This window comes from Rhinolophus ferrumequinum, chromosome 21 (assembly GCF_004115265.2).
Source record: "Rhinolophus ferrumequinum isolate MPI-CBG mRhiFer1 chromosome 21, mRhiFer1_v1.p, whole genome shotgun sequence".
NCBI classification, from domain to species: domain Eukaryota; kingdom Metazoa; phylum Chordata; class Mammalia; order Chiroptera; family Rhinolophidae; genus Rhinolophus; species Rhinolophus ferrumequinum.
In genome coordinates this window covers 20,724,772-20,747,913 of record NC_046304.1, presented here as the reverse complement: position 1 = coordinate 20,747,913, position 23,142 = coordinate 20,724,772, and the positions used below count along the sequence as shown (strand labels likewise).

Below are 23,142 nucleotides of genomic sequence, written 5' to 3'. Positions count from 1 at the left end.
TCCTCCCATCCATCCATCCACCCAGGGGCCCCCTTGGCCCACTAATGCATTCATGACGAGACAAGCACTGTTTGTTCTATGCGCTGGAGATAGAGTAGTGAAGAAGACAAACCTCTATTCTCCCAGAGCTTACAGGATCTGGCAATAAACCAGCATACAGTTACATACATAAGATAATTTCAGTATGAGAAATTCTATGGGAAACAAAAACAGGTGATTTCAAATCAACGCTGGGTTTAAGAAGGAGGATTCTTTAGTTTGGGGAGTCAGGCAAGATCTCCATAAAGAGGTGACATTTGAGCTGAGATGTGACTATCACGAGAAGACCCTCAGAAGAACATTCCAGGCAGAGGGAATGGCTCGTGCAGTAGCCCAAAGGCCCTCGAACCCCTGCTGTCATGGGTCCTGGAGGCTCAGTCTCCTCATCTGTATGATGTCTCAGCCTCTATGTACCAGGCTACACTGCTGGAACATTAATAACAACTGCAATATGCGCTAGCACTTTACAGTTTATAAAGTGTTTTTATGTGTTATTTCAAAATGCTTAGGAAGCCCTCAGAACCATTACTCTTGTGGTTGGAAGGTAGGGATGGAGGGGGAGATGGGAAAAGAAGGACTGGAAATAAATGGTTGCGACAAACTGCTAGAATTTCTCTCTTGACAGATTCTAAAATGCCCACATCCTGTTCTCCAATCCATCCTTCTTGCATGAACTTCTTGGGTTGGCCGATCCAATGGGAATGTACTCTCTGGAAAGGATAGATGCTGGGAAACTGTGTATCATTTTGTTACCTGCCACCCACGGACACTGAGGGCAGGTGTTCTTATTCCCGTTTTACAACCAAGGCAAACATAACAGATTGAAAGAAAGCCCTTGGAGAGGAATTTTGTCCTTGATCAGTTACCATTTAATTAACAGTGCCCCTCTCACCATTCTAACCCCTCCAGGGATGTACATTCCCCTGGGGATTGCCTAACCTTCTGTCACGGGCCCTGCAATTCCAAGGATGGCCGATAGATGGCGGAAAAGGAGCAGCCAGGGATGAACACTGTGTCTATTCATCCCCGGGCCCAGGGGTATCTTCCTGCCTTTGTTTAGCAGGCCATGTTCCACAAGGGAGGTTTGAAAGACACGGTCCCCCATTCCAAAACCGCATTTTCATTTTTATGATGCTGAGAGTTGTTTTTTTTTTTAAACAGCAAGACTCATGCTTCTCTTCCCTTCCTTGCAAACAAACTCAGAGTCTGAGCAGACAGGGAAGATACGCTCACCCTAGCACCCCACCCTACTGGCTCCCACTGACCCCCACTGCCCTGGCTCAAAGAGTCTCTGGGCTTTATGGCTGGAAGTTCCTCTCTAGAAGTAGAAATCCTCCAACCCCATCCAGGAAACTGAGACCAGAGAGGCTTGAAAGCTATGATGTAGGAGGCAAGGGACGTCAAAGTGGCTCAGAGTAGAGCCCACACGGGCCCGTCCATTCCATGCTTGTTCTGGCTCAGTCTCCTCTTACTCACGTAGTCAGCGGCTGACCCAGGTGGAGAGAGCCAAGGGGCTCCTACCCTGCCTGGCTGAAGTGTGCGACATTTGAAATGGCACAGGCTGGCTCTGAATTCCGGCTCTGTCACCTCTAGCTGGGTGACCCTGGGAAAGGAACTTACCTCTCCGAGTCTTGAGTACATAGCTGTAAATTAAGCCTTCTAATTCCCTCTTCACAGCTGTATTCTGAGAACTGGGTGAGAGACGGTGTGTTCCCTCTGCCCTCTTCCTATCTGCATTGCTTCTGTTCAGACTATGATCTCTTTCTATCTCAGAATGAGCCTGTTGGCCTCTGGTCTCATCTCTGAGCACTCAGCTCCTTCTCCATATTGCAGCCTGGCTGGTCTCCTAAAACTCAAATCTGTCAGTAACTCTCTTGTTTAAAGCCCCCCAGTGGCCTCCTAGTGTATTCAGGCTGAAGTCCAATCTTCCCCTTTGCACGGAAAGCCTTTCAGGATCTGACTCCTATTACCTCTTATCACAACCACGCACAGTCCCAAATCTCATAGGTTGGTTCTGCTCACTGACCTGCCGGCTGTGACCCTTCACCGGCCCGTCTTGTTAATGTTGCATCTCTGCCAGAAACGGCCTCCTGCACCTTGTCTGCATGAACACCTGCCTGTCTTGAACACTCAATACGACCTCTGCAGGTAGAACTGACTTCTCCCCACTAGGGCCCGCACCACCCTGTTTGTAGAGATTCATGGATTATAGTTGGTAAACCTGCTAAAACTACCAGTTGTGTGTGTGTGTGTGCGCGCGCGCACGCCCGTGCATGCACGTATGCATAGGTGTTTTTCTGGGAAAAGGGTCTCTAGCTTCCAACAGGAGCTCTCAAAGGATCGACTCAATCACCCAAAAGGTTAGTATTTTTCTTGGGGTGCTGGTCATTGAGCTAGACACTTACCCTGTGTGTATTTTTCTGTCTGCATATTATGTGTCAATAAAAAGTTTGAGAAAAGTTGCGAAGTAGCAGAGTAGGCCAGACTTCTCTCAGTAACATCACTATTTTGTTGCATATTATTGATATGGCTTCCTGTTATTTTTCTTTTTATGGACTATCTTTTTTTCTTTCTTTCCCTTTCTTCCACCTGCCCCCCGCCCCCATTCCGGTTCAAGCACGCGCTCCAACCACCTGAGCCACCGGGCCGGCCCTTTTTTTCTTGACCACAAGCCCCTGAAGGGCGGGGACTGTGCCATCCTTCTATCCTCCAGGCCCAAAGCAGGACCCCCTTGCCCCACCAGGACTTACTACAGACCAAGGCCACAGCCATCCGCAGCAGCTTGAATTGGCACTTCATGCCTGACCAGTTCTAGGAAAAAAGGAGAGAATTCCATTAGTTCCAGATCAGATCACTCCTCTGCACAGGGATCTGGCTTAAGAAAACCTGACGTTTAAAAATATAATCTTCATTAAATCCTGAATGAGGGGGTTGTGGCTTAGTCGCAGGTCAGAGCAGGAAGGCTTTGAGACTTTGGGCCATGGTAAGTTTATTATTGTCAAAAAGCTCTTGAGCTGCACGAACAGAGGAGGAAAATCTACATCTAGGGAGATGAGAGTCCCTGTCTTCTCTACACACAGACAACACCTGAGAGTTGAATTAAAGGCTGGGTCCCACGGTTACAGAGGGATGCAGGACAGCAAACCAAGCAAAGTCAAAGCAGAACCATCAGGATGATTAAAAACAAACAAACAAACAAAAAAACGAACTCTAAATCCTGCATATGAGGAAAGAACGAAGAGAAGACTCAAGGGTCAAGTTCACTGCTGTCAGGTATCAAGTGAATCAATACACGGATAAGGTACATTCAGTGTAACCTGCAAACAGAAGACTCAATGGATGAAAACTTCAGAGAGAGATTTTTTTCCTCTTAGCTCAACATAAGTTTCCATTTCTAATAAGCAGAGCTCCCTAAGGATGGAATGACCCATGTCGGGGGATGGTGCGTTTCCCATCATTGAGGGGTTCAAACAGGGCTTTGCATCACTTGGAGGGAATGCTCTAGAATCCAGCATTGGAAAGGGGGTGGGCCAGATGGCCTTCAAACAAATCCCTCTTTCCCCTGAGACTCTCTGAACACTGTGAACCTCCAAAGCAGATGAACAGAGTACAATTATTCACCTCACAAAAGGAGTTTTCATTTTACAAAAGACTTCGCCATGGGGTTCCTTTGAGGGGCACTCCTGCAGTGCATTCAAAGCGCTACTCCATTTGCACCAATGCACGGGCACACACAGAAACGAGCCCGACTCTCCCTGGAACACAGCAGCCCTAGAGAAGGAGGCAAGCTGGGTACAGGCAGGGGCTTCTGTTCCCTCCCACCATCCATTTTGCCTTTGCTGCCTGGCCCAGGCCCAACTGGGGGGGCACGTCTCACACCCCTTTGACATTGGGGGACATGTGTTAAACTTTACAGAGTCCCTGGGTACTGGCACATACAATAATGTCTGTGGAAGCGTCAGTGGAGCAAGCAAGGGAAGCTGCCAAAAAGGGGGAGAAATTCTGCAGTATTGGGCTTATTGCCCATCTCTTCTCTTTTCCCCATTATTCCTCACTGACCCGAAAGCCCTTCTCCACAAAAGGCGAGATGGGCGCCACACGGCACCTCTTTAGATGAGGACATCTAATCTTTGCTCCCTGACATGTTCTGTGCTAAGAAGCAGATGGCAGGACAACATTGTCACTCGCTGGTGTCTGCCCCCAGAGAAGTCTCGCCAGGATACAGGGAACAAAACAGGAGTTGGCGCCCTCCACTGGATCTGGCAACCCACTCCAAGCTAGCACCGTTACCCGATGGTGGGCAGCCCTTCAGCTCCTCTCCCGGTCGACAATCTACAGTCGGTGGGTCCTTGGGGGTCATCTGATGGACCATCTCCTCCCAAAGGGGACACCCTCTGCCAAACCACTGACAAAATGGCTCTTCAGATCCTGCCACAGGGAGCTCATCACCTCCTGGGGCAACCCTGTGAAGGGTTCTAATCACTGCCTAGTTCTTCCTATTATCCTACCAGACTTTGCCACCCTGTGATGTCCACCCAGGGGTCCGTTAGAAGTGACACTCATGTTCATAGCAGTATTACTCACAATAGCCCCAAAGTAGAAGCAACCCAAATTTCCCTTGACAGATAAAATGAGAAAGAAAATGTGGTATATACATACAATGGAATATTATTCAGTCTTAAAAAGGAAGGACATTCTAATACATACTATAAACTTCAATGAACATTAAAGACATGCTAAGTGATATAAGTCAGTCACAAAAGGACAAATGCTGTATGATTCCACTTCTGTGAGGTCCCTAGAGTAGTCAAATTCATAGAAACACAAAGTAGCATGGTGGTTGCCAGGGGCTGCGGGGAGGGAGGAATGCAGAATTAGTGTTTTATGGGTACAGAGTTTCAGTTTTGCAAGATGAAAAGAGAGTTATGTGAATGGATGGTGGTAATGGTTGCACAATGGTGTGAATGCACTTAGCACTACTGAATTGTATCCTTACAATGGTTAAGATGATAAATTATGTTAATTTACCACAACTAAAAATAAAAGTGATACCGAACACTTCTAACATCCCTTTTCCTCATAAAAACCCTGAATATCTTACCTGATGTCTCTTTCACTGAGTTCTCAGCTATACTATTGGGCAAAAAAAATCTAGATGGTACTGGCTACTCTGTCAGCTGGGTCCATGCCCCTCTTGCCCCAGTCTGGGACCTTAGAAAGCATTGTCCCTATTTTTAGACCATGGGGTGGGGTGGCTCAGAACTGCTTTTTCTCCAGTGTCCTCATTTGTAAAGCTGAGATAACAGAGATGCTTATCTCAGTTACTACCTCACCAGGTTTTTGTGAAGGTGAAATGAACTAAGAACACTAAGAACACTGTCTGGCACATGGGAAGCATCATATAAATATCTGATATTAGTATCTAGATCTGAGGCAAAAACAGTGAGTTTGCCCTGCACAGCGGCTTTAAAACTTCTGAGTCTCAGTGACCTTGGATGGAGCTGGGGAGCTCCAGTTTTGCCACCGTGCTTCCCAGTCCAGCTTCGTTTACAATACCTGCCTGGACCCTGAAGGCACTGGAGCTTGCCAAGCTGATCCAGTCACATTCTCTGTCCTGCACAGAGAAAGAAGAAACTGAGGGTCCAAGCAAGCTAGTCTAAGGTCACAGTGAGTTAATGGCCAGATTGACAGGATTCCCAGTGAGGGCTCTGTGTGCCCACACTTTTGGGACAGGGTCATGTTCAGTCTGTCTGCGCTCTGTCCCTTCTGGATGCCCCAGCTGCCCCCCAAAGCTGAGCAAATATCAATAAGTGACCAGTCTCCCAAGCAGCTGAGGAGTTAAACTAGAAAGTCACCCCTTCTCACCAGCTGCCTCATTTTCCCAACCCATTATTCCCTCCATTAAAATGAGTGCCGTTAAACAACAGGAAAGAAGAAAAAAATCTCACACACAGCCAGCACTGCCGCTGCTATAAATGTTGAAAAGCCTGCAGGCCCCTGGGGAATACAAACCTTTTGCAGGACCTTTAATTTCATTCTCTCCCAGAGCCTCATCGAGTGAGATGGTAACTCACCCAGGGCCAACAAGGCTGTAACCAGTTCCCTAGGCACGTTTTTCACCCAGGCAGTGAAGGGCTCAGAGTCTGAAACCCAGGCAGGGAGCTTGCTCTCCAACACAGATTCCATAGGCAGGGTAGAAGCAGTTTCTGGTTAAATGACTTCAAGAAAACCCAACACAGGAAACGGGAAAGCATGACACAGATAAATCAGGGAGTGATTATTTGTCCTACAAAAGGGTTTTTATTTAATAAAGCGAACCTTATAATAGGAATCTTTCGTGTCTTTAAAAGACACTTTTTTCTTGTGCTTTGACAATATGGTTCAATTTATGAAAATTCAGATCTCAAACATTTTTGGGAAAACACTTGTCAGATGGAGCAAAGTGTGAGTAAATATCTTGTTATTTAAAAATGGAAATCAGGCCTAAGGGTCCCAGCAAACGACAATGAATAAATCATTCAGTGATGTGTATCTTTATATTTCCAGTGTTCAAAATAAGAAGTCTTGGTTGGTTGTAGGCCTCTTCTGCTCTCCAGATCTTTTGTTGAAATAGTTTCTGAATTTACTCCCTTGATGTAAACTGCAAGCTTTTCGAAACGCATAGCGTTTTTATGAAAAATAAGACACACATTGATTTAAGCAAAAGCTCTCATTTAAATAGATAGTCCTGAGAACACGAGTGTCAAACATTTTTCTATTATGTAGTAGCTAGAGCAAAAAGGACACGTTTTTTGGTTATTCTCTGTACAGAGATAAGGCAGAATGTATAAAGATAAAAAATATGTATACATGTATATATTAATATAAATACACACACACACACACATACAGGACCTCCCAGCTCTATAGTGATTTGCCACACAGAAAATATTTCCACATTCACTTCTTTTCATGTGTTTCTCACAACTATTTTGTGAAGAAGAAATCACAGATGAGAGAACTGAGGTCCTAGGATAAGGAACTCACAGCTATTAAAATGGTGATGCTAATGGGTGGCCGGATGGCTCAGTTGGTTGGAGCACGAGCTCTTCACAACAAGGTTTGGTTCAATTCCCACATGGGATGGTGGGCTGCGCCTCCTGCAACTAAAGATTGAAAACGGTGACTGGACTTGGAGCTGAGCTGCGCCCTCCACAATTAGATTGAAGGACAATGATTTCGAGCTGATGGGCCCTTAAGAAACACACTGTCCCCCAATATTCCCCAATAAAATGTATTAAAAAAACAAAAAAATGGTGACACTAGTACTCAAACCCAGATTTTCATGATTGTCAAGAGTTTTTTTTTAATCTTTTTTTCCCCCTTCTTCCACCTCCCCCTTATCCCCCACCCCCACTCCGGCCCCCACCCCCACTCCGGTTCAAGCTGTTGTTTCTCATTCTAGTTGTGTAGGACACAGCTCCCTGGCCCATGCGGCTATTATGAACCTTGTGCTGAGGCAGTCGGTTGCCAGTCGTTGGCCGGCCGCTCACAGCAGCTCTTGCTGGCTGCCGGCCGCTACTGGCAACCCATGTGTCACATGGCAGCACAGAGCAGCACACAGTAAGTAGCCCACACTGACCTCCGGCTGCTCACCCGAGCCCAGCTCCAGGGAAAGCTGTTGTTCACAATCTTAGCTGTAGAGGGCGCAGCTCACTGGCACAAGTGGGAATCGAACCAGCGACCGCGGTGTGAGGAGCATGGCGTTCCAACCACTTGAGCCACCCGGCCAGCCCAACTGTTCAAGATTTTCATGACTGTCAAGTGCTTGCTTTTTCTCCTTTTTGTACTAACAAGGTGTTTTATTGTGTATACACATACAGACCAATCTTCATTTTGGAATTAAAATCAATAGTATATCTATTCGGTTGAACCACATGAAATTGCCAATGTTTAAATAAATGCTCTTTACCCACACAAATGACAATTTCATAGGGTTTGACCCAAGGAATCTCTGAATTGCTGGGCACGGAGCTAATTTGGGTAAAAGATGACCTCTTGATGAAAGGAAACCAATGTGTGTTTTTTTTTAAATGAGTTGGTGTTTTTCTCACTGTCCAATAAGCACCACACGGCTTTCTAGGAAAAGGCTACCATATGTCGTGCTCTGGGGACTGCAAAGCTCCCAGTTGGCCAGGGAAAGCAGTGTCCTTCTGGAAGGGCAATGGGCTCTCAGATGGAGCCGCTCATCTCGGCCACAGACACGGGCTGTTTGCCAGACAGAAGTGTGAACTGGGACAAAACCACTCTCACACCTCCCTCCTCCACCCCACGCCCCACCCTACAGTTCTTGGGGTGGTCTGCCCTCACCATGGGAACTCCTGGGGCATCAGGGCTGTTTCCCATGCGGTGGGGAAGGAGGGGGAAACAGGGCATCTTCATGAACTCCTGTGTGTTACTTCTTTCCCATGTTCTCTTGGTTGTGCGTGTTCATTCCCTCACATACAAACACATCTTGGGGGGGAAGGAGGGTGGGTGGTTATCATTTCCTTCCCCTACAGAAAGGACAGGGGGTGGGGGAGGGAAGAATGGAGTAGCTGGAACTCAGAGGAAGAGCTATGTCAGGGCAAAGCGGTGGCACCGATACAGAACGACCCATTTTAGGGGGCCATGTGAGGCGGCCCTGCTCCCTGGTTCTCAGCAGAGCGAGCCATGTGTGTGTAAACACACGTGCACACACACACACTCAGACATGCCCATTCGCACAGGTTTTCCCATACCTGCTGTAGTTCTCCACGCGCTCACTGGCAGTTGCCAAAATTCAGGCAAGTAGCAAGCGTGTCAGTGTCTGTCTGTCTCTTTCCCCCTCTCTCTTCCTTTCTTTCCTCTCTCCCTCTCATGCTCTCTCTCTCTCAACATACAAAGGGGACTTTGGTGAAAAAAAAAAAAGGGACGGTGTCAAAGAGCAGGGCCGGTGAGAGTGGCAATAACAAAAACGAAATGGGAGGATTTAGGAACTCCAAAAAACTGTTGCAACTGAGTATTCATACACCTGCCACATGGTGAAGGCAGTGACGGAGGACGGAGGTGAGGACCAGAGGACCCCAGAGAGAAGCTAGGCCTTTTCTGGACATTGTTCATTCATTCCTTCCTTCATCTACCAAAATTTCGCGGGCACCATCTACCATGTGCCCAGCCTTCTGCCAGGCACCAGGGAAACAGATGAGTAAGACCTGGGCCCTGCCTGGAGGCTCCCAGGCCAGCAGGGGTATTAGCCAGAGTTAGCCAAGCACTGCCAGAGACTCCTCCTTCCGGCTCCAAACCTCAGGCTGCTTCCGAAACAAGGAAGCAGTTTTCCCTCACCTGCTTTGAGACTATCAGATTGATTCCTATTTCTTGCCTTGAAGACGCTGTCTCTATGTGGCACCCACCCGGGCCTCTCCTACACGAATCGGAATTATGTGAACACTTATACTGAGTGATTCCTTTCACTTTCTTTCATTTATCACATATCATCCTATTTCACAGACGTATAAACTGAGGCACAAAGCAGTTAAATCACTCACCCAAGGTCACTTTTTAAGAAGTGAGTGGCTGGGGTTCACTCATAGCCCACACTCATAACCATTAAACAATATGGCCTTTCAGAAAAAGGCAAAGAAGGGTGTGAGAAATGGAACGGCAGTATCACACCACTGTGACAGGCTGGTACGGAGAAACAACACTTGAATGGTTTTCAGGAGATGCAGATTCAAGTCCTGATTTTGCTACAAACTTGACTGTGACTTTGGACAAATCACTTAACCTCTCAGAGCCTTCTTTCCAATGTGAGCATTTTGATGCGATGATCTTTAAGGTCCCTTGACTTTGAACAATCTATGACAAACCACGATTACAATTATGATATATGCTAGTGGTCATGAATTTTAACACTTTTAAAGCCACTGAGTGAGAAAGGGGTGGAATAGGGACATGGGCCAATTCACAGGAAAAGCCATGCCTGGAGAAAACACGAATCCTATATACAGGGGCCCCATTTGTAATGGGCCTACAGAGGGTGAGGCGTGTCTGTGAACTCTGCTACCAGCCAGGTCTGCCTGGACTGGAGCGTGAACGAGGATCCAAAACCAACCCAGACGATTAACCCCCGGGGCCCAGTAATGGCAGAGGGCAGGCCAAGAAAGGCATTCTGGGGCAGGAGGTACTCACCATCACGATGTTGGCCAGATGAGCAGAGACAAGCGCATATACCCCTCCAGAGGAGCCCACAACTGGCGCGGTCATGTCAGCCACAGATACCGCCAAGGATCCTGGGACAGACAGACAGAGAATTCAAGGATGCTGGAGGCGGTTCCCCACCCCAGCCCCAGGCACTCAGATGCTGCCGCCTCAGGGGTAAGACCCCAGAGCAAAAGTCTCTGATCCCATGTTGCCTTGGAACCTCCTAGAGGATTAATTTATGGCTCAAAGAACCATTTGATTCAAACTTCTTTTACAGATGCGGAATAAAGACTCAGTGGAGGAAAGACTCAGTGAGCATCTGCCGCGCAAGCCAACCTCTGCCTCCCAATGTGCTGTCTCAGGGTTCTGGAGCGGTAACAAAAACTGTTGCAGAAAGAGCTACCACTTCTAGGACACTGGCCAAGCATTTCATATCCATTCTCCCCTTGAACACTCAAGACCGCCCTTTGAGAAAGGTGCTAGTAGCATTATTGCAGACATGAAGAGACTGAGCCCAGAGTCACCTGATGGGGAGGGCTGAACCCCGGACGTGGGTCCAGCTCTGCTTGACACAAAGTCTGTGCTCTTGGCTTGAACAGCAGCGACTCCCCACACTGGTACCGAGGTCAACCTCCACCCTCTACCGTCACTCTCTTTGCTCAACAGCATCTAGAAACCTGCTTAGATCACCTCCAAAACCTTCCTCCGGCTGAGTGAAATCACAAAGGGCCAACAGGCTCTCCCGAGCAAAGGGGGCTTCTTTGGAGGAAAAGTGTCCTTGCAAAGTCCCCAGGAAGAAAGAGAGAGATGATGTCATACCCTCTGGGGGAAAGAAGGGTATAGACTCTTGGTCTGGGGGGATGACAAACTTTTTTGTCCTGGGAGGAAAGCTGCGCAGAGAGGAGATGGGAAATGTATTGTTCCGGTCTCATTTAAGTGTGATCAATGCTTTGGCTTCCAGGGAAGGACATGGGAGACTAAAAATAACTGGGAGGTAGAGCCCATGGGCTCAGAGGATGAGAAATGGCTGGCCTGGGTGAGTGTGCAGAAATCACCACTGGAAAATGCCTGCAGGCTCACGAGCCAATTAGCTGCTGCCTGGATTGCGAGGAGGGATAGGCAGAAGGCCAAATTCTGCAGGTTCTATAGGGGTGGAGGGTCTCCTACTAAGGAGATGGCTGAGCCCAGGAACCAGAGCACCCGACACCCTGGGTATGGAGAGGCCCTGTAACATCAGCTGCCTTCTCCCCACATACCCGCCACACCTCTCTCCACGCTCCTCAGCTCTGGGATCCTTCAAGGAGGAGATCCCCACCACAGATTCTTGGTCTCAAGGGGGATGTAATTTCCCAGGAAAGAACAAACTATCAACTGAGAACTCCCAAGTCCTTCTGCCCTCCCAGGGCAACTATAAATCTTTCTTCTCCCCTTTCATGCCTTCCCTCCGGCTTTAATTAGGTATTGATCTATTGTCAGATAACCTTTTTTTTTTTTTACTGCCTAGCCATGGGGTCAACCATATATAACGGGAGAAAAAAACAAAAAAATCCCAGGGTGGCAAACAGACAGGCAACGGGATCTGCATGACAAAGGATTCCCACGCTCTCCCGGTGGGCTGGTTGCCCAAGCCCCTCTGCTCCTCATTAATTACCGTTGGGACAGAGGAAGCCCCAGCCTCCCTGGGCCGGCCTCTTTCCTCAGCACAAGCCTCCACAAACCAGCCAAGATTCTGTCCCCTCGGCCTCCCCAGAGTGGTCCACCAGGGGCAGAGGCATCAGAGATGCCCCCCGGGTCCAGCCTCCACACACTGACCTTTCCCTCACCCTACGGGTGGATTGGAGTCCTAAGCCCAGTGCACGGGGTCAGCCTGGGATTGTGGCAGAAGCATGGAATGGGAGTGTGGCTGCCTAGTTGTGTGACCTTGGATACAGCCCCTGAATTCTTTGGGCTTCAGTTTTCACATCTGTGAAATGAGGAGGTCTAAGGCTTTCCAACTTCTGAGCAGTGAAACCCTCTTTTCAAAGGAAACCTTACCCAGACCCCACCCCATGGAGCAGAGCACACACAGAGAGGCCCTCTGGCTGAATGGGGGTGGGGCTTGGGGAGCAACGTTTGCCACCCACTGGAAGGCACCTCCAGGGTAATGTGAGCCTTGGCCTCAGCGCTGGGTCTGAGGCTCAGACTCTGGTTCTAGCACCTTGAAGGTAACAATCTGGATCCACCTGCCCTCCCTGTGTGGCATGAAGACTTTCCTCAAGTGACTGCAGATTGGCCCTGCCCTAGAGGGTCTAGGAGAGATCAAATACAAATACGGCATGTGTGCCTATCAGTATAGCAAGAAAGGCCACCCCAGGGCAGGAAGCCTGGGCGAGCAGGATTCCTAATAAGCTCTCTGAACTTAATGGAGACAGTTCAGTAAGGCCAGTATGGATTCCACGGAGGCCATGGCGGGGAGAGAAGGGCAAGTGACACACCACACCTCTGCACAGCAGCACACCAAAGGAGTCGCTCTAGTCAGGGCTACGAATTGTTCCCCCAAAGTCTGGGCCCACGGCAGCGTGTGGATAAATTGGTGACTTTGCCATAATGCACAGCTATGATCATTTTACCCTGGAAAATTTAAAGCAGGTGTTCTCTAACTTCTCTCTTAGTCATCAAATCAAAATCAAAATCAAAATCAGCAGAACAATGTAACTTTATTTCTGTATTCTTTCATTTACAAATATTTATTGCTTAACATGTGCTAAACTCTGTGTTAGGCTCTGGGGATACACACCTGCCTTGTTTATAATCTATAATAAAAGCTTGGTGGGGCATTCAAGATATGTGGTGTTTTTTTTTTTAAATATTTAAATGGTGAGCCATATAATTGTTAGCCAGAAGTAAAATGCCTCAAGCACTGGTTAGAGAAGCACAGGGCGGAGGAAGGGTTTCCACCCGATATAGTATTTCCTAGCTGAGCAAATTGAGTAAGCCATCTCACTGCTCTGAACTGCCTGTAAAATGGGGGTGCCAGTACCCACCTCATAAGATGGTTGGGATGAATACAGCAGATAACACACAGGAACCCTTTATCATATGCCCCAAGTACCCGACATGTCCCGCAGAGGTCACCTGTCATCGTTACAAAATGTGATGGCCTTGGATTTGGAACATTGTCGTCGGGCAGCAATGAAAGAGCAGGGCCTCGTGTTTATTAAGACCTCCCTTGATTTCTGACAGTCTGCACACAGGAAAAGGCCTGCCCTTTAGTTCTCATAAGATGGCAGTGGTTTAGAGCACAGCCTTTGAGGTCAGACAGCCTGGGTTTGAACCCAGCTCCACTTCTGACTGTGTCTTCTTAGGCAAGTCACTTGGGCTCTCTAAGCCTCGGTTTCTGTATCTACAACAGATGGAGTAATAGCACCTGCCTCACAGGGTTGGTGTGAGGGTGAAATACAGCCTGCACAGGACAGAACCTTGGTAACTACTGGCTGTCTAGTCAGGGTCTGGCTGTCTGTCAACAGGCCCCCATTCTGAGCTGAGAGGGAGGAAGGGTACAGGGAGATGAGTCAACTCAATCCTGGAGATAACGAACGTGATATGTTGTGACCGGAGCACCCTCTGGTCTGAATCAATGCCTGAGACAGAAGAGGGCACGCCATTTGCTTTGTGATACAGCCCCACACCCTCGCGTGGAGCTGGCAAGCCCCACTTCTGTCTGTGCACCATCCCGCTCTGCACTGGTAGCACTGGGAAGTGACGCCTGCACTGTCTCCCTGCTGTGTGTCATCTGGATTGGACGAGGCCTGCGTCACTTGGAATCTTATTTCTGTCATCTGGGTTACTGGCACTGCCATCTAATTGACTGCTAACTGCAAGTGTTCCGTGTGTCTCTCCTGTTCCTCGCCATTTACCATCTGGGTCTCTGGGATCTCAGTGGGGAAAATGGGGCTCTGAATCTCCAGATGTCAAGACCCAGGGCTGTGTGGGTGGCTGAGGAAGTCTGACACTCAGAGATGTTCCTTAGACTTTTGTTCAAGGACGTGGAAGGTGCTGGATTCTGGGAGAAGCTGGTGTGGGTGCTATCAGAGGGGGCCACGTTTTTTTTAACTTCAGCACAGAGAGGAACAGAGGAAGCCGGAGCTGCACCAATCTCCCAGGCGGAGGGTTCACAAACTAGCAGAGCAGCCTCGCCTGGATGGGGTGGGACCCTTCTTCTTGATTCTTGAATCCACTCAGTGACTCCCAGGGTCCCTGCCTGCCCAGTGTTTACAAGGCTGAGGCTGCCCCACTCTCCTGATGACAACTTTAATGCCACTCAGAAAGGATTAAGATCTTACTTAAACATACACACAAAGCTCCCTTGGGCACAGCTGTCAAGGTGAAGAGCTGAGGTGGCAAACCTTGTTACAAAAAAAAAAAAAAAAAAAAAAAAAAATCCAGCCATAAAGTTGGAAGCATCACGAGGGACATCCCTGTGTTCAGGAGCCCGGCTGATGCAGACTTTTGCTGCAGAAATCTGCTCTGCTCTCCCCAGCTCACCCCAACCCACTTCACCTCCCACTGGGGAGGGAAAGGGGAAAGTCACGCTGCCACTGTCCTCAAGGCCATGATCACCTGCCATGTGAGCCGAGTCAGCCGGGGACCCAGAGTCCGCTAGATGGCACAAATGCTGCCTCTTAGGCCAGACTCTCTCCTGTCAGCAGTGGGCCAATCAAGGGGACAGCGGCCAGCCTGGCAGAGGTCAGATCTCCCTTTGGGTAGAAGTGTTGGCCTGGCCAGGGATGTACCTGGCTTTGCCCACACTTGGATGTCGCTACAGGGATCTTACTGTGCCCCTGCACAGTTCACATAATGCTGTTACACCATTTGTCACCTCGGATCTTATTAGTTCCCTCTTAAAGCTTAATGAGGCCCAGAGAGGTTAAGAAATTTCCCCAAGCTCACACAGCTCCAACACGGTGGTATAAGACTGAAAGTCTGCTCAGTCTTCCTGTTCCAAACCTTACGCTCTCCTCCCCTCTGCCATCACATGTCTCCCTCTCTGGGTGGCTGTTCCCTTTCTAGCCTCCCAGGGGAGATGGGGAGATTTGACTGGAGGACAACTGTAGTAGACAGGAGCCTTGGTGACGAAGGTCCTGGGTCTCCTGGAAACCTGGGGCTTGCCCGACCCCACAGGCATTCCCAACCTCTTTGGGGAGGTTTCCCCTGTGGACGTGGGGCCCACCTGCCTACCTGCCACAACTCCGGCCACGTAGACCAGCCCAATGCGGGTTGCTCCATGCACCATCTCCAAGGGTACCCCCACCAGGAGCTGCAGCACCACGTTGAGTCCCAGGTGTTCTATCCTGTACAGAGAGACCACACTCCATTCGTTCATTCATTCATTCATTCATTCATTCATTCATCCATCCATCAAACACTGCATGCCAAGATGCTGGCGATCCTGTAGCGAATGAGACCCTATCCCTGCCTTTGAGGAGATCTTGGTGGGGGATGAAGAGGGGGAGGCAGGAATTACAATACGGACAGATCATCTTGGCAAGAGTATTCCTTCCACACCTTCCCTGCCACCTGACACAGGAACACACGTGCAGGTCCTGGGCCGTACCTGGAAGTGTCTGCACCTCCCACAGGGAGAGGGGCTAACCCTGGTTGAGACCCAGCAACTCCATTGGTCGACACACGAAAAGCCAAAGCTCAGAGATGGGTAATGACTAGCTTAGGCAGTTGCTCAGTGGCCAGGCTGGGACCACACACAGCCCAGGTCGGATGTGCAGGACCTGCTCCATTCATCAGGCCACCAGGGCGCTCTGGCTTGCTACCCTATTTGTAAGAGCTACTGATATGGAAAGAGAAAACTGTTTTCAAAACAAGCGCAAGCATTAGCGCTATCTCTTAGAACTTAATCATTCAAAGTTATTGCTTAAAATCGCATAGGAGAGACTTCTCCCTTCTGGTAAGAAGGAACCTGTTCTACCCCCAAACTCTCAGGGTTGGGTATTCCTACCCTGTGAACGCCTTCCTTTTTACTCTATCATATACCTGCAACCAGATCTCATTGCTATGTGGTGTCTAGCCGAGTGCAAATGTTACGAGAAACGGTCGTAACATTACTATTATTACATCAATGTGTGCTTTCTAGTTTACAAAGCACTTTAACATCCATTATCTCATATAAACTGAGCCTACAGCATCTGGACAGCTCTCTGGGGATGCTTAAGTTATAGGGTAACAGCAGGTACCAAGGGGTCTGGATGCTGGCCTCGTCGGCAGAACCCGGCCTGGAGGCCAACTGCTCTGCTATGGGCAGTGCATGTGGGCACCTGCTTACCCAGGAGGGTACCTGTGAGCTAGCTCAGGTCTCAGATCAGGCTCTGTCCCAAATTCTCTCCATGCCTGGAATCTTCTAGCACTCCCTGACTGTGCCAGCATCTAGATTAGTCGTGCCAGGATTCTAGATTAGAAATGTCAGAAGAATTCACTGAAAGGGAACTGGGTGGTAGCATCAGACTCCGAGTCAGAGACCTCCGAAATTTCTGGTCCTGTCTCCTTGGTTTACAGCCTAGAACCTGATGCTAGAAGAGAAGAGGCTTGGTAAGGGGAACCCAGAGCTCCTGCCTTCCAACCTGAGCTCCTTCTTCTTTGCCACAGTGACTTCTGAATTCACCAACCAGCCCAGCGTGTGTGCCTGAGTAACAGGTCACCCTGCTGGGCTGTCCCTAGATGCTGGCCAGCTGTCCCTGTCTCCTGTCTACAGCAGCCAAGAAGCCCGCCCTCAAAATCACAGGCCTGGAGAATCTTCCCAGGGCTCTGCCTGGCAGGCATCCATTAGAAGCAATGGCCAGAGAAAGGCCCGAGGCTACCCCATGGGCCTCAGCTCAGAGCGTCTGTGCTCTGGCCACTCCTGGAGGCAAAAAAATGGACAAGGAGGTTCTGTCCATTCTCCTCCTCACCTGAAGGGATCAGAGGAGGCGAGAGGGCAGTCGTGCCAATACAGCAGGTAGTCCCAACTCTTGGGCAGCCGGGGCAGGGAATCTCCCTGGATCCTGTTGTTTCCAGCTCTTGGCTCGTGAAAAGAATGATGCTCGACATACCTCCCTCCCTCTGCTCCTTGGCCCTGTGAGAGCAAAGCCTGGGACACAAAAGGCGAGGTGAACCGCCTGTGCCAACAGTGCCCTCTGGCTCAGAGTGGAGACATCCATCGGTCACCATCAAAATGTCTCCTCACCCCACAGCCACTGCCAGCAGATGCAGCCAATTAGGGGTTGGTGTTCGTACTGCTTTAGAAGCTCAGTAGGCAGGGAGGCTCACAGTTGGGCTGCTCTTGGCCACTGTGGGTCTTTCTGCCAAGGAAGGAAAATGATGGCACCACGGGGGCCACAGGGATCCTCTTCCCTTTTCTATCTCCACGAACAGGCATCCCCCAGAACTTTTCCCAGACTAACGGTGAGTAAATTCACTTCTCTCTCTGGAAAGGCTGTGAAAGACACCATCGAGGTCTGGTGTCCAGGGACTCTGCTTTTCCCACTCAGCACTTCTCCTGCGTAAAAATGGTCTCCAGCCAAGACAGTGCTTTTTAAGGGATTTGGACTTGGATGGTCACCTGCCCTTATCATGCGGTAAGAACTGATCGCACTCCAGCCCTAAAAAGGGCCACATGGCTCTGTGAACAGAAGCTGTAAGTATTGCCAGAATTCCTCAAGAAGACTCACCATAGACGGAGAGCACCTTGGGAGGAAGGCAGTTTCAACAGCTCTGTCCTTTATTTCACTTAAGGGGGCACTCACACACACACACACACACAAATACAGTTTATGCACAATGAATTTAGTAACTGACCACATTTCCCTCTTTGCTTTGGCCACTGGGAATCTCAGAACAAATTTATAACCCACCGCTAGCAAGTACATAGACTCACATGCTGCGTAGTTTATGCTGACCTCACCACGGAATTTTATCATTTTTCCTTCCTCTATTTTCCCCTTTCCCAAACACGCTCACTAATTAACTCTTACATTTTGGTATTAGATGAGTTTCAAGGAGCCACCTCAAATCTTGTGTCCAGGTAGATCAAATAAACTAAAAAATACATGCCAATCCAGGCTATCTGGGCCACTTATTTTTCCACAGGGACTCTTGATAGAGCGAAAGAAGACAGGTACTCACCCAGCATGCATGAAGATGTACGTCAAGTAACGCCAAGCCTGTGCTCGGAGCTGGGGGTGGTAAACCAGTGAGTTCTTCAGGTATCGTGGGTGGGTTACCTGAAGCACAAATTGATCCAGCGACACTCCATTGTAGAGGAAAAAGGCAACCTGGATGAGCGTACAGAACGAGGAGGACCTGTTACTAAGTGCACAGCTGCCCAGGAACCCCTCTTGTGCTAACACGCAGCATCCCTACTGGAAGCTGTCATCCTTCCTTCCCAGAGAATGAGGGACATCCCTACGGTCAACGCCCAGCCTCGCTTTTAACGATCTCTTACCCCACTTCTGTTCAAATATTTTGTGTTAGGTGTTCACACAAAATGGTCACATGCGTCTCTGCCCACACTTCCCTGGTGCTGAGCAGGAAGGGTTTGGAGGAGTTTCAAATTTGATTCCAGTAATAATTCACTCACCCATTTGGGGGATGAGGCGATTCCACATAAGTTGATTTTCCTTTCATTGTGGTAAAATACATGTAACATAAAACTTAGCATCTCAATCAGTTTTAAGTGCACAGCTCAGTGGAGTTAAGTACATTCACAATGTTGGAAAACCCACATCCACCCACAGAGGTCTTTTCGTCTTGCAAAACTGAAACTCCGGACTCATTAAACATTAGTTTCCCATTCTCTTTTTCCCCAGTCCCTGGCATTCTCACCATTCGCTATGAATTTGGGTTCTTTAGGTGCCTCATATGAGTGGACTCATACAGTGTTTATCTTTTGGTGACTGGTTTATTTTAGTTAGCATGATGTCATCAAGGTTCATCCATATTATAGCGCGTGTCAGAATCTCCTTCCTTTCAAAGGATGAATAATATTCCATGGCATGTATGAATCACATATCGTTTATCCACTCATCCACTGATGGACACTTGGGTTGCTTCCACGTTAGCTCCTGTGAATAATGCTGTTATGAACATGGGTGTACAAATATCTCACTGCGTCCGTGCTTTTGATTCTTTTAGGTATATACGCAGAAGTGGAATTGCCAGATCATATGGTAATTCTGCTTAATTTTCTGAGGAACTGCCATACTGTTTCCCGTAATGGCTGCACCCTTTTGCATTCCCTCCAACAGTGTACAGTGGTCCCAATTTCTCTGCATCTTCACCAACACTCCATATAAGCAGATTTTGCAGATGACTGAAGCACACTTCTTTAAGCCCTAAAAGAGCATTTAACTTTTTTTTTTTTCCTGGAACACTACCTAAAATGCATCATTCATGTCTCTGTGTTCTTACTTAGGGTCTATGCACAGTCTTTTTTTTTTTTTTTTAATTTTATTGGGGAATATTGGGGAACAGTGTGTTGCTCCAAGTCATTGTCCTTCAATCTAGTTGTGGAGGGCGCAGCTCAGCTCCAAGTCCAGTCGCCATTTTCAATCTTTAGTTGCAGGGGGCGCAGCCCACCATCCCATGCGGGGAATTGAATGGGCAACCTTGTCGGAGAGAGCCCACGCTCTAACCAGCTGAGCCATCCGGCCGCCCCCTGCACAGTCTTTGAAGGACGCCTCCGCTGCTGATCTGGGCTATAAGAGTGATGTCTTCTCCAGCAATTGAATGGGGTTTTCATTCCTATACTAAATGGCCCCAAATTCTTGTGTTTCTTTAAGACTCAAGTCTGCTTTTAAATTTTGTGTTGTCTTCTCCCAGACTGCCAGGTTGTGTGCAGGTTGTTAACCAGGTACTATAACCAGATTCTTCTTACTGCTGGCTACTAGTGGGTCACTTCTAATAGCTGCCTACCATGTCCCTTCTATTTTCCCTCTGTTATGGAATCAGAAAGCCAGGTTACTAGAACTGTATGTAAAACAAAAACTTTGGGCTTTAGTACAGGACTTTGAAAGAGTTGCTTCAGCATTTTCTTCTAGATTGGTGGTTTGAATTTATATAGGTGAGGTTTCTGGAAATCTGAAACCAATATGGCTCCTCTGGATGACCTTAGACAAATTATTTGAATTCTCTGGTTCTTGATTTCCTCATCTGGAAATGGCAGTATGAATGCCTACACTTCGAGGGTGGTCATGAGATTTAAAAGAGAGAAAATACACGAAGACCCGCTGTGTGCCCAGCATGCACTCTGTGAATGCAGCTATAATTAGTGTCGGGTTAAGACCTCCTGGGCTGAGCGTGGAATGGCTTAGGCCCCCCCACCCCCAGCAGCTGGACTCCCCTGGCCTCTCTGGAGAGCCATTCTGTCCACCTAACAGGATGCAGGTGGCCTGGCAACATTACCGCTTCCAAGGCAGCTCGTTATTATTGTTCCTCAAATCGAAGTTAATAAATAGACCAACACAGTAAGCATTTGGAGACCGAGTCCAAGAATATCTCAGAAAAATTGCAACTTCAACGTATACTTGGATGCAGCCATAACAACAAACAGAGGAGCTCTGGCCCACAGACCAGCTATTCTGACTTAGGAAAAAAGAAGAATGCCATGAAACTTAACGATCCTGCCATTTGATTAGGAATCTTACAAGAACACATGTAGGGGTGGTAATTAGGTCCATGGCTCTGGAAGAGAAACGGTAGAGATGATAAAATGCCAAAGGGAAGCTGAGCTTCTATTCAGGAGCTGAGATTGGTGGTGGTGGTGGTGGTGGTGGTGGTGGTGGTGGTGGTGGTGGTGGTGGTGGTGGTGGTGGTGCAGCACAGGTTCTTGGGCTGACCATCCCAAAGCATTGAGTTCCTTACACAGGGACAGATTCTGAAAGAGGTCCCTTTGGATTCCGTTGCATAAGCAGGAGACTTTTAGAACAATAGGTCTGGATGATTCCCTAAGGGGAGAATGTCCTTTCCAAAGGTGGTAAGCCCACATGGACCTGTTCATGAACATTCCCTCCCATACATATTTGTGTGATGCTTTTGTGTTCCATGAGCACCACCAGCCATTCTCTCGCCCAAGAAGGAAGCCTATGGGAGGAGGAGGGCAGGCCTGGTTATTCCTGCTTCACCGGTGGAGGATGGAGTGTCAGGGCAGTGAATGACGGGTCCACGTTACTCACTCGGGGAGGAACTAAAATAAATGGATTTTAATGAGTTCGCCTGGCTAAATCCCCCAAATCAATGAACTTATTACATTGTGTGTGTTGCTGCTGTTTTGGCGGCGGTGGTTATATAGGGGATTTTGCTGCAGTGAATATTGCTTGAAGTAATACTCTTTGAAATATTAATCTTTGAAGTAATAATCTTTCTGGTCCAGGGGTTATAACACTGTACGCCCTATCACGGGGCCTGACTTGCAACCACCATCGCCTTTGGGGGGAGACAACGCTGCCCTTCCCCACATGACCCCAGATATGCTCCCGGCCCCACCCCCACCACCCCCACCAAACTCCGCCAAGGCAGAGCAGCCCCTTCCCCACCGTTGTCCTTGCCTCCAGCAGTGTGACAGTGATCATGAACCAGGGTGGGGGGCAGCAGGTGTAACTGTCATAGTACCACTTCCGGTCAATCTCCCGGGGCAGGGTCTCATAGGCCACATGGCGGATCAGCCTCTGCGAGAGGTTCAGCCCTTTCTCCTCCAGCAGGGCCTTGCTGCAGAGCCTGCGGTTCCCCTGCAGGATGGCTTGGCGGAAGCTGTTAGACCGCTTGTTGCTCATCTGCACGGGAAACAGGGTGGGGGACGGGGTCAGAACCGGGGTCTCGGAGGAGCCCTGACCTATTTCCCAGCCAGTGCAATACTCAGACCAACCAGCCTAACCCCATCGTTCCCTTTGTTCTATCACAGTTCACGAGAAGCAAGATGCATTGAGCTCTTACGTGCCAGGGCTTGTTCTAAACACTTGACATGTTGGTTCATTTGATACAACTAGTCTACCTGTTACATAAGAACTATGACTATCCCCATTCTACTACATGAGGAAACCAAAGCACAGAGAGTTTTAAGAACCCATCAAGTTCAGGCCCGTTAAGGCTCCTGAGACTATGTTCACATTCAGTTTACCTTCCTTCCTTCCATCCACCACAAGTTCCTGAGCAACTACTAAGTGTCAGGCCAGACACAGGGGATACAGTGGTGGTCCAGACAGATAAGTGACCAGTAGTTCGGAGTGAAGGCTGCTGTAACACACATAAGAGGGAGCCATACTGGGTCCCAAGGTAGTCAGGGAGGGCTTCCGGGAGGAATGGGTATCTGAGTGGGAGCTGAAAGGTGAGTAGGAGTTAGCATCCTCATAAACACTAGCTTGAGAAGAGAGGGGCAGCCGTTGGCGAGTTTGTACAGAGGTCCACAGAACCAGAACTCAAAGCTGTGCCTGTGGACGGTTACCAGACCTGAGTACTTCCAAGGGACATGTAACATGTGGTGAGCCCAGGGACTGGTTGTAGAGCCCTGCATGAGAACTGAGCCTCACATATCCTCAGTAGAGCCCTGGCTGCCTCATCCAGCAGATAGCCTGGCTCTACACACCAAAGGCAGCCTTGCTGACTTGCAGCCTCCCAAGGCCTCCGTCACCTCCTACCTGCCCTCCACGACCACATTCTAGACCCTTATGATGGGGAGATGTCCTAGAGACACAGCCCTCCCAACGCCAGAGTCCACAGTGCTGCCTGGGTGGCTGTTCCATGGAAGCCAGGGTGGGGATGATCAACGTATTCCTGGGACTGTGCGCCCCGCAGTGGACATTAGGCTAAAGCTGAAGGCAGGAGTCCGGAGAGGGCTGCCCAGGTGAAGCAAGCCAGACCAAGGCACAGGGGTGTGAAGCCCTG

The 23,142-nt window shown here is 48.9% G+C and overlaps 1 protein-coding gene across 3 annotated transcripts in view; it reads right to left on the bottom strand.

Moving 5' to 3' along the window:
- The window catches only part of RHBDL3 (rhomboid like 3), a 48,995-nt gene that overhangs the window by 7,335 nt on the left and 18,518 nt on the right, over nucleotides 1-23,142 (bottom strand). For 2 of the 3 annotated variants that reach the window (XM_033090005.1, XM_033090007.1), the window contains 5 exons: nucleotides 21,798-22,034; nucleotides 18,391-18,539; nucleotides 15,457-15,569; nucleotides 10,228-10,328; nucleotides 2,790-2,850 (listed from right to left, as the gene is read on the bottom strand). In XM_033090005.1, the coding sequence (XP_032945896.1) occupies nucleotides 2,790-2,850; nucleotides 10,228-10,328; nucleotides 15,457-15,569; nucleotides 18,391-18,539; nucleotides 21,798-22,034 (661 nt within the window). The remainder of the gene's footprint in view (nucleotides 1-2,789; nucleotides 2,851-10,227; nucleotides 10,329-15,456; nucleotides 15,570-18,390; nucleotides 18,540-21,797; nucleotides 22,035-23,142) is intronic. The other variant, XM_033090006.1, reaches the window with a different exon arrangement.